The following is an 11714-nucleotide window of genomic DNA, read 5'->3' as shown; positions in this document are numbered from 1 at the left end:
TTGGGGGGCACGTGCCCAGGTGGCCCCCCCGCCCCCCGCGCGATCCGCTAGTGCCTACGGTGTTCAGTTTGTGTCTATTTGACTTGCCAGATCTTATATCTTTTTCATATTTCGTTTGTCATCTTCCTTTTTGAATTACTGCACTTTGAAGCGACAGAAGGAAAAACTACGAATGATTAACAGAAGAAGAAGAAGAAACATCAGTCTACGAAAATCTCGAACAAAAACATAACGATTGACCATACTAGCTGCCCTGTGAGTCTGGAGAATGAATTCAGCATTTTCAAGAAACTGCTCTTGCAACAATAACAATAAAGTATGAGGGGAAATAACCTGAACTTGAAAACCCCGGGATAATGAAACACCATTATAACGTCTGGATTTAAAGTATACAAAGAAATGACTACACTTATAAATATATTTGATATGGTGATATCCCCGAGTTCTTAACTTTGTGCTATGGCATTCTGGAATGTTGTTTCAGACGTGGGACTCTGTAGACTGACCAGCGAGTTACCTGGTTCTACATACTTATTTAATCATTGACACTTTCTGATAAAGGCCTGGTTCCACAATCTCATTTAGTCAACACCTCTTCTAAAAAATGTCTCGTTCCACAACCTAATTTAATCAGCAAAAAAGAAGCCTGGTTCCACAGTCTGGTTTAGTAAAAAAATTCCTGAAATTGGTCTGCTTCTACAACCTCAGCAATTTCATTTATTCAACAACTCTTCTGAAAAAGGCCTGGTTCCACCACCCCATTTATGCAACAACTGTTCTGAGGCAGGATCTAGTGTCACAATCTCACTGAATCAAGGACACTCTGAAACTAAGGTTCACGCCACAGTCCCACAGTCTGGCTCGATCAGCAACTCAGTTTGAGAATGGTGTAGGTCCAGCAATCTCATGTTTGTCCTGGAGAGTCACAAAGCAGTTTGACGGTAAGGCACATGGAGAGACTTCTTGCTCCAGCACAAGAACAGAGTTAGTCCCATTTTTCAGGATTCCACGAGGAACATAAAGGGTCAACTGTGGCCCGACTTCAGGCCAGTACCGGCCCAAGTTGAAACCGTTCACCCAAACTATTCCCTGAAAGAGTATTAATGGGAGTGACTAAATGTGCAATAAATATGAGGTGTATTTCACATGAATGACAAAAATCACTGATCTATATGATATACACACTGGCAGACCTTACTCATCCCAAAATATAATATGCTGAAGACTCCCCCATAACATTTCACTGAAAATCATCAAGAACAACTTTTCAAAGAGTCAAGTAGACTAACCTTTCTCCACCCATTTAATTTAAGAAAAGTATCCTGAGGGTGATCAACTTCATCTGGAATCACAAATGACCCTCTGTAGAATGACATCCCACCCTGAGGCGTTCCTCGCAACTCAGCGTGCACCAGTGGCTGTTCCTCTAACTTTTTCCTCAGATTACTCAGTGCGGATGAAAGCCGTTTCGTGTGGGTGACTGGGATAGGGGTCATCCTCCAGTTCTTCAGCTCACGGTCCTCAAGGGTTGGTCTCGTCGTCAAGCCCTGCAAAACGTCGGAAACAAGATTCAACGTTTACGCGTAATGAAGCCGTATCTCTTTGTAAAAGTACAGTAGTTTGTACAGATTACCAAATCCCATTTCTAGATGCTCATAGGGCTCCCCCCACCCTGAAGTATTTGTTCTTGAATGACTGGAAAATTTGTGCAAGGTAAGCCTTAAAAGTTGGACATCCCAGTAAGTAAAAGACAAAGGGAGTGAATGCAAAGTTAAAAAGGCAGACAGCAATGCAGCTGGGGCTAAGAATGGCTGTTGCAAAGAACGTTTTAGTCTTCACTGCACGAAGTACCACCCCTGTGGTTCACTCTGTCGAAAGACTCCATGTGAACCCACCCATTCCCTCCACAAACAGTCCACAAACCTCTCTTTTCTTTAAAGGCCTGAGTACTTTTCTACAATCAGGAATAATGTGGTTACATGTAAGTTTAGTAAGAAGTTGCATGACACTTTCAAGATGAGTTACATTCTATGCAGAGTACAGAAGGGTTCTCAGTTGATGAACCCCTAGGAGGCACCCCATTACACTACAAGATCAACAGTGACGAGGAAAGTAAAATCTAGGTTGAGTTGCGTTAGCTTGGGTTAGGTTGATGGGATAGTCATAACTTAGTGATCTTATCTAGCAAAGTCCTAATAAAAACAAGACAGGAAAACCAAAGGGCAATTATAAGGGTCAAGAAACACAAACTGCACTCAGGTAACCCCAAGGATTGGCAATACAGGGTAGGAAACACTCAATGAACTGTGCGAAGTGGTAAGCAGGTGCTACGAGGCTCCGTGGAGCAGCAACCCCAGGAAAGACATTAGTGGCACCTAGGGATAACAAAAAGATCTGGTGGACTGAGTGTATGGTTCAAGTTGCCAAATGTTTATCTATACTTAGCCATCAAACTTAGCTTAAGTTTATGTTGCTTTAATTCTCACTTTCCATCCAGAGACAAGTCCTCTGGGAGAGCCTGTGAATCTACTCTCAAACAAACACATGATAATAATAATAATAATAATAATAATAATAATAATAATAATAATAATAATAATAATAATAATAATAATAATAGTGTCACCTTCTAACACATTTAAAACTATTAAACAGTCCAAGTTACATAAGTCCAGGATATTTATTGGGGAGTATATGTGCTAGGATCTACTGTACTGCTGGATTACTTAATGGTTCCTAAAACCACAGATATCTCTGATGCTCCATCTCCTTACACTTTGGTCTTGAACCTTTGAAATCAAGTTGGTGATTATGTGAGACTGAAATATGGTATCACCTCAACTTAACAGACACTTTGGGGGTCTGTCGTTCTGATGGGTAACAAAGTCCATTAAGTAACAGAGTTCCTAACCTATTGCCTGCACTTGAAAATTTTTTGAATGTCTTACAACTAATGGTAATTCCACGTAGTTCCTCGTCTAAAATAACATGTACTTTACACTTGACGTTCAATTTAAGATATCTGTCCAAAAATGTATCACATCTAAAATGGCAGCATTAAAAATATTCATAATAACGAGGCTGCTAAGATGAAAGTTTGCTAAGGTGAGGTCCGTCAAGTTGAGGTGTCGCTTATGAACACGCAATTTTACCAACTTTGAAATCGTTGATATTTGGACCAAAGCACACGCGCCCCTGGCTCTCCACGAGTACCGAAAGCGTCTGGTTGGGAAGAGACTGCAGAGGAAGGTCGAAGAGACTCGCCTCGCGGGACACCACCCCAACATAGTGCTGGTCTACGAAGACGTAGCCTCTGTCGTGGATGTCGCTGATAGTGAGTCGCGCAGGATCAGGCTGTCGGTGGTAAAAAGTAGTCTTTTAATTTACTGCATTATCTGGAGATGTTACCTCTTAATGTCTACCACAGGAACTCTTCCATCTGCTAAATGTTCCAATGTGAGCCGTAGAATGTACTTTACTATCTATTCATTTGACTTTCCTCAAACCTCCGATTAATCACAGTCAGTTTACCTCCAACATTTGCTACAAAAACGACCCCACCTCACCTACAACTAGATGCAGCATTTATCTGACTTTCCCTAAAAATGGACTTCAGTCAACATCAGATTATCTGTTTCACTCACAGTTCTGAAGGGAATAATTGTCTCGTAGAGAACAAGTCCACTGGAGACAGACAACTCCTCAAACGTCAGAGGCCACGTAGCATTGACAGACTGGAGCACAGTTGCCAGCTGTAACACGCTGCCCAAGACTGTCATCTGGACCTTCCCGTAGCTGTATTTTGGTGATGGCGGAGGGACGTCTCCGGGAGGTAAAGGTAAGTACTGAAATGATAGGATTATTTTCCTTATTCTATTATGCTTCCAATCACTGCACTGGTTGTGAAAAAAAGTGAAATGGAAGCTTTGCATTATCAGAGTGAATGGAATCTTCTGGATGCAGGTTCGTGCCAAGACAGTGGAAAGAAAATTTAAGATTTGCGTGATCTGCGTAAAATAATTTTCATATATGTCTGTGCTCTTAGACACTTTACTGGCTATGAAAATGGGTGTAAATGTAGGATTTGCATAATCACAGTTACTATAAATCCTACTATACTGTTAGAAGAAATAATCTGAGAATACTAAATATAATTGTAACTTGAAAGACGTCACTGGAGATCCAGGAGTTTAATTCAAACCTCTTACGGAAACTTCTGACCAAATAAACAATAAACTCTCTAATTATCTGTCCAATGAAAGTCAGTGCGTGATTTGACCTCATTTGAGTAATTCCTCCAGTGAAAACAATGTTTATCTAGCCTTGCTGTGAGAAATGATTGCGAACAATGTGTGAACGCGAGGGACAACTGTTTTGGCTGTTCTTTGCTATATTGAACACACTCTATGAACTCTCAACAATTTCAGGGCAATTTATCAACAAGTGCTAAAGTGAACACCCCATAAAACAATCACACCATACCTTCTGAGTGACATTTCTCAGCATCCAATACTTCTCGGTTGGGTCCCCAGCTTCAGACAAAGGAGCATCGTAGTCGTACGACGTTGGACAAACGAGAAACTTCGAGCCCAAGTTAGAACCTACGGAAATAGGTTACCATAATGACAAGAGCCATTTTTTACGTGGAATTACTAATATCTCAACGCATCGGGAATCTGTAGAGACCATTTTACAAGTAATTTGAAAAATGGGAAGGCATTATTTTGTCTTACCTGCCCCAAAGCCAAATGAGGTTCCTCCATGGAACATGTACATGTTTACGGAAGCATTGAGCGATAGCATGTCATCTAGAAACTGGGCAACTTTCTGTTGGGAGACAGGAATTATAATAGTCTAGTGATTAATAAATTCGTTAAGGTTTCACAATTCTCCAATTTATCTGAAAGTTGAGTACATCTAAAGATTGACAGCTCTGACCAACAACATCAGTCATAGAAATCTTCTGATACAAATGGGCGTGGTTTGGACATGTGATGAGAAAAGGAGAGAAATCCTCTTAAAAATCACAGAAAAGGAGCAAAGAAGAAGACCAAGACCAAATGGGAACTCAGGGCTCAGGCAGATTGTGCACAAAAAAGAAGAGAATGGAGAGAACTCATTTTACAGTCAACTTACTTTTGCGTCAACAGTACTGTGCGGTTCGCCCCAGTGGTCCAACCACCCTGGATAATACTCTGAATTCACCAAGGGTCCACGAGGCTGGAACAATCTCTGGGAGCCGAATGCCTTCTCTAAGTTAACTGCAAGGAAAGTTAGACACAAAATCAGCGAAAGATTTGTGTCCTTGACTTCTAAGTCGTTATTTGTTCTGGTTGAAATTTTCAACTATTTACAAGTTGTCGTAGTTTCAAAGTATGACGTCAACAGTTCTAATTAAAATATGCACCAACGAATATGCTTACTAACAAGAGTAATTGAATTTTGATAATGGGAACCAACAAACAGAAGAAAACGGAAGAAACAGAAGTGATCTACGCTCACCTCCAGTCCCGAAGTCGATAGTGGAGAAGACATCTTGGATCTTGCCACATTTCAGGTAGCCCACCCCATCTCCGTCGGTCGTGAAGAGGAGAACTGAATCTCCGAACGCTTTGCGATACAGCGAGCGCAGGTGGGCGGTGTAAGCGTAATCACAGGATGGATAACTTCCGTATTCATTTTCTACCTGAATATGTAAGGTGTTTGACTAAATAAACTATGAAATATAAGTAGGGTGTCTGGAATCACAGTGCCCTAGGATGTGTTAGGTAGAACATAGTGCCCTTAGGATAGGTTAGGTAGGAAAAAGTGCCCTTAGGATGGGTTAGTTGGGACACAGTGACCTTAGGATGTGTTAGGTGGGACATAGTGCCCTTAGGATGGGTTAGGTAGGACAAAGGGGCCTTAGGATGGGTTAGTTGGGACAAAGTGCCCTTAAGATGGGTTAGGTGGGACACAGCACCCTTAAGTTGGGTTAAGTAGGACACAGTGTCCTTAGGATGGGTTAGGTAGGACATAGATCCTTAGGATGTGTTAGGTAGGACACAGTGTCCTTAGGATGGGTTAGGTGTTACACTGCTCCCAGGGTGGGTGAGGTGGAACATAGTGCCCCTAGGATGGGTTGGGTTTGACACAGTACCCTTAGGATGGGTCAGGTAGGATTCAATGTCCTAGGATGGGTCAAGTTAGGATCAGTTGGCAACTGCATAGTTCAGGTTAAATGACACCTGACATCTACTAAAATTACCCATATTTAAAAATTGCATGAGGTATTCATATCTCAAAATTGAGTTTGGCATCTGCAAAAGTAACCAATGTTGACAAAAATAAAAAATTGTGTAAATCATTGAGGTCAGTCGTAAATCCACCAAATTATGCAAATCCCACCTGCATCATGATGACTGGCCCTCCATTTGCATACAGCAACGGCTCGACTTTTGGGAACATCACATTCACGAACCAGTCGTTAACTTCCTTCAGAAACGCTGTGAAAAGACAAGCGGCAAATAAAATACAAATTTCGCAAAGTAGTAAGTCTATAAAACACTTCTTCCATTTGCCTTTAAGCCTCACTGAGCCCCACTGCTGCTTTGAAAAGAATTAAACGTTTGCAAAACTCACAACAGACACAGAGCAGTTGCTAGCAGCAGTGGATCCTGATCAGGCCCGAGAGGCCAGGGACTTTACAAAATCTTACTTACTTGGGTCACTTGTTCTCAGTCTCATGTCCCTGTTCTTCCTAAGCAGCCAATAGGGCAGTCCCCCCTGCAATGGAAATGTGTGTGAAACACAATGCCTCAAGTGGTGGAAAATTCCTGTTTGACCTTTGACCTCTATGCATGTCCTGACGTCACTCTTTACACTGGCTTCTCAAAAATGGGAAAACTGAAGCACAGAAAGTTAAAGAAGTTGGTCAGCTAGGTGGAAAGAACTTATAAAAAGGAATTCTGCAAAGACTCCACGGTACTTTCTGGCTGAAGTGGGTTGTGCATGACACACTGCAAGCAATTCCCTACTACAGGGGATGAAAGAGCAAAACATACAAAAGTAAGTGTTCATAGACTTCACAACACTATCATCAATCTATCCCCTTGAAGATCTCTTAAATATGGATATGACACAACCCTAAACAGAGGTGGGGCTGGCATCAAATCTTGCCAGCTACACTCACCATGTCTCTCTCAGCATCTATGTACGGCCCAAGACGCAATATGACCAGCAAATCTTCTTCTTGAGCAATTCGGATGAATTCCTCCACATCCAGCATCCCCTCGAAGTTGTAAGCATCCGGCTCGGGCTCATGGCTGGCCCATTCCACGTAACTGTAAGAGATTTAAATCCTTGCATTGCAAATGCATTTTGGGTGAGGCAGGTAGCCGGTTGAGCTAAGATAATCAGAAGACGTTATTCAAGAATGCTAGAAACTATGTTCAGTGGAAGGTTTTAATTTGAAGTGAGGAATCAGTGAAGAAGGTCTCCTTTCCTTAGTGGGGTTCGAACCCACGCTTACTAAGAGCCGCAAGGTTTGCCATTGTGGGTTAAAAGTGACCTCACTCTTTGCATGTGTGAGTTTGATCCGGATCACAGATGCAGAAAAACAACTTACGTCTGGACGGCGTTGAAACCGGCCATTCGCAGCTTCCTCAGACGGTCGCGCCATTCTGACGGCAGCACCCGGAAGTAATGGATGGACCCGGAGATGTAGCGGAAGGTTTCGCCATCCTTCAGGAAGCAGTCGTTCTCGTAATCGATGGTGAAGCTTCTCTTACCCAAAGGTGGAGCCTGCTGGGATACGTTAATGCAAAAGTAACGAAGCTGCGCGTAGACTGATCTCTCTCTCTCTCTCTCTCTCTCTCTCTCTCTCTCTCTCTCTCTCTCTCTCTCTCTCTCTCTCTCTCTCTCTCTCTCCTTTTCCAATCACAGGTGTCTGCTGGTCTCACACCTGTGGCAGTTATGCCTGCACCAATTACCTGAGTCATCAACCAAAACACCCCCACCCCCACACAAATCCCACATGCCTCCAATTATCTAATGCATGTATATTCTGTGTGTACACTGGTACACATGACCAATAAACCGTAGCAATATCCGTGTGTATATTGAGTGTGTATTTACCTGTTTATGCTCAAGTCTGACAGCTAACCATAGAAAATGTACAAGTTCTTGTCTTAGTTTAGACAGTTTTAGATATACTACCCATTATCAGACACACACACACACACACACACACTCTCTCTCTCTCTCTCTCTCTCTCTCTCTCTCTCTCTCTCTCTCTCTCTCTCTCTCTCTCTCTCTCTCTCTCTCACGAAAATAAATTACTAAATCACGAGGAAAATTTTCTTAGAAATAATTCAAGAGGTTTAATAACACAATTGTAAACAATTTCGAGCACAAAGAGAGAGAGAGAGAGAGAGAGAGAGAGAGAGAGAGAGAGAGAGAGAGAGAGAGAGAGAGAGAGAGAGAGAGAGAGAGAGAGAGAACTTCACTTACCTCAATAGCATTCCCGGAGATCACATGAAGGAAGACCAGCCCGAAGTTTATCAAAGTCACCCCTTTCATGTTTCGATGACCCGTTTTCTTCAATCCGACCCGTAAATAGAAAACGCTAAACTAACCGATAAGAAACTGTAATTTTGTAAACAAACTCGGGTCATGGGGACCAGAAACCATTTAAAAATCTATTATTTCCTTTAATATTGTGGTTATTCACTTAGCCATTTTTAAATATCTCTTTCCACGGTACATTTTCTGTTTACGTAAGTGAATTTTCATCACTCGCGTTTAAATAAACGTAAATATTTACCGGTGAAGAAGAAGCATGATTACGTCACAATTATTTGTATATAACGAATGAACTGTCTCCTTTTCGTCACTTGGGCACTAAATAGTTCTTCTTGATGATATATCACACTAACGTACAAAAAACTGGCTTGTTTTTCGGTGAAAATGTTGAGTAAAACGAGGAGCACACTGCCTACGTTATGGTCCCGTGACTGATACTGCTTTCCGTCCGCTCTACTATAACTGACTGAGTCGACTGACGATCACTGACACTGAGTCACTGACGCTGACTGACGCCAGGATTCGTAATCAGTCTGACTCGACTGACGTGTGATATGATTGAATATGCAAATGGGCCACTTATTCCCCGAATTTCTGGGAGACCAGACTAAATAAAACTAGAGTCTGAAGCTATCAATGTTTATTTAAATAAAGTTACGCGACAGGAATGCTTTAACAGCTGGAATGAATATCCTTACGGTAATCTAGATTAATGTTGTCAGTGCACCTCATATGGTACACTGTAGGCGCCACTAAAAGAGGTCTGCAGCTACCATTCGGCCCCTATGTGCACCTTTTTTTTTTGTTTTTTTAACCTTGTACTTTAACCTCCATTTCCGATTCCTTTCTTCCTAGCGAAACTTTGGGGATGTCTCCCAGTTTCATATTTAGACCTTTGTACTTCATCTCCTTTATTTTCTGGATCAGTTTTTATCTTGCTGTCCAGCCACTCCAACTCCAACTGTTCGATGTCTAAAGTGCCCAAGTTCTTGGCTTGAGAGCCTGATATAGTTTAATAAAATCCCAAAATCCTTCTGTTAAAAATGAATGTGCGTTTATATATATATATATATATATATATATATATATATATATATATATATATATATATATATATATATATATATATATGTATATATGTATGTGTGTGTGTATGTATGTATGTATATTCACACTGTATACATAAAATATTTGTAGCAGTAAAATGATACATTTTTAAAGCAGCCACTGTGAGAGCAAAGGGGTTGACCCTGATTCAGTTTTAGGAATATCATGTTTCTTGGACTTCCATTTCAAGGTCTTTCGTAAGCAGCAGAAGCGAGGGATAAGCCACTGAATTTCTGGAGAATGTCCTCCCTACGTAAGACCCAGGGAAACAAGGCAATGGCCACTAATGACTCAGCCTGTAGACTTAGGGGTCTAGTATAAGTGCCAACAAGTCACGTTGAATCTCAGCGTACCTTCAAGTAGTAGAAATAGTAACAGCAGTTAAATGTGAAGAGAATATAATGCAATTTTATGGCTGTATCTCATTTGCTTCAGTGAAAGCGAATCAGAAAAGCCTGTGGTGATAGCAGGAGAAGAGGCGTATTGGATGGCATAACTTGTACACACACCATGAGCTGTAAAGCATATGGTAATATGGAATCTATAGGTCAATTCGTTTACTAGTTTTTTTTTGTCAGTAAATACCTTGTGGGGTAATTTTCCATCAACTGATTCCTCCTCTTAAACTTATAATTAGTACAGAACGGTTATGAATTTATGTAAATAATTATAGAATTCAGCTGCAGTTTTAATCAGATGCCTTGAAATGTAATAATATCACCCGTATCCATAACCATTTTACTTATACATAAATCTTATCAAATCCAACCATTTGTTTTTGAGACATGGTACGAACAGACCAATAGATTTGCCGCAAAACTGAATAACTATCGCTTGGTCCTAAACATACCCTTGGTCAAAATTTTATTCGAATCAAGTCAATAGTTTTTTCAGATATTTTACAGACAGGGAGACAGGCAGACAGACTAAATACAGCATATCACATCATGTTTGTCCTGCACAACATTACGAGCTGAAAGTGAAAAAGCAGGAATAGAAGAAACATCATGAAATACATTTCTCTTTATGTATTCCCATTACGCAGGTATAAACGCGCACGCGCGCGTACGCGAAAGACACACTTAACGTACAGAAGATACAAATACGCACACACATACGCACGCATATGCACGCGCGCAACACACACATAGGCACACCTGTGGCTTCTACTTGCAATCAGGCTACACAGGTAAAATATGACCACGAATCCGCCCGCTTAGATTAGACTGCCTTGGTCCTCTCCCGAATTTATTTCCTCCTTTCCTCCTCATATTTATTCATTCATTCGGTTTTTCCTTCCCTTTTTATCAGCCTTTTTTTTTTCCTTTATTTGTTTGTTCGACTGAATGTCTGTTTGCTTTTTTTTTTTAGTCTTTGCGTTCCTTAAATGGTTGAAGGTAATCGGTTTCGAGAGATCTTTTAAGAGTTTTCTTTTTTCAGTTCGGAAAAGCTTTTTCTGAGAAGGATTTGCCTCAGTCTTTTTATAGAATTCAGGAAAGTTCTATTGAAAAGAATTGGTTTTTTTTTAAGGATCTTTTGCTTTTCTTTATGAATTCGTAAAGCCATGTTCAGAAAGAGTTTTTTTTTTTAAGATTATTTCATTTTTTTCTCTTCTATGTCCATAACCAAAAAAAAAAAAAATTCTTATAGAAAAAATTTTCATTAATAATTATTGTTTATTTCTCCAAAATACGCCTTTCTTTGTGGCATATTGTTTGAAAAAGACAAACTGGAGCAATTGAGAAGAATTTTCCACGAGTTTTATTAGCTTTCTCTCTCTCTCTCTCTCTCTCTCGTCCCCTCTTTGTCTCCCTCTTTCTCTCCATCAATCTCTCTCTCTCTCCCTTTTTCTCTCTTTCTCTCATCCTCTATCCCCGCTTTTCTATACCCTCTTTCTTCGACTCTTCTCTACAAAACGATTATCTTTCTATCTTTACTCTTTCGTTAATCTTATATCTTCTTTGATTTTTATATCCAACTCTTAGCTCCTTCTGTTAACCAGTTTATTCAACATTTTCAACCAGTTGCCTTATATATCATCACTT

The 11714-nt window shown here is 40.6% G+C and overlaps 1 protein-coding gene across 2 annotated transcripts; it reads right to left on the bottom strand.

The window, feature by feature from the left end:
* Positions 1 to 367: 367 nt before the first annotated feature.
* Positions 368 to 9073, bottom strand: LOC136855871 (beta-galactosidase-like). 2 transcript variants are annotated; one of them, XM_067133270.1, is made up of 13 exons: positions 8491 to 9073; positions 7607 to 7785; positions 7172 to 7322; positions 6702 to 6765; positions 6388 to 6485; positions 5503 to 5686; positions 5137 to 5261; positions 4734 to 4827; positions 4483 to 4601; positions 3645 to 3845; positions 3157 to 3354; positions 1290 to 1547; positions 368 to 1089 (listed from the first exon to the last, which is right to left on the bottom strand). In XM_067133270.1, exons 1-13 carry the CDS (start codon positions 8557 to 8559, stop codon positions 874 to 876), a joined length of 1956 nt encoding a protein of 651 aa, XP_066989371.1. In that variant the 5' UTR covers positions 8560 to 9073; the 3' UTR covers positions 368 to 873. The 2 variants fall into 2 exon arrangements, with proteins under 2 accessions (XP_066989371.1, XP_066989372.1); XM_067133271.1 differs by having other exon boundaries at positions 7607 to 7782.
* Between the last annotated feature and the right edge of the window lie 2641 nt (positions 9074 to 11714).

Source organism: Macrobrachium rosenbergii, chromosome 33, assembly GCF_040412425.1.
Source record: "Macrobrachium rosenbergii isolate ZJJX-2024 chromosome 33, ASM4041242v1, whole genome shotgun sequence".
Taxonomy (NCBI): domain Eukaryota; kingdom Metazoa; phylum Arthropoda; class Malacostraca; order Decapoda; family Palaemonidae; genus Macrobrachium; species Macrobrachium rosenbergii.
This window is presented reverse-complemented; position numbering and strand designations above follow the sequence as displayed.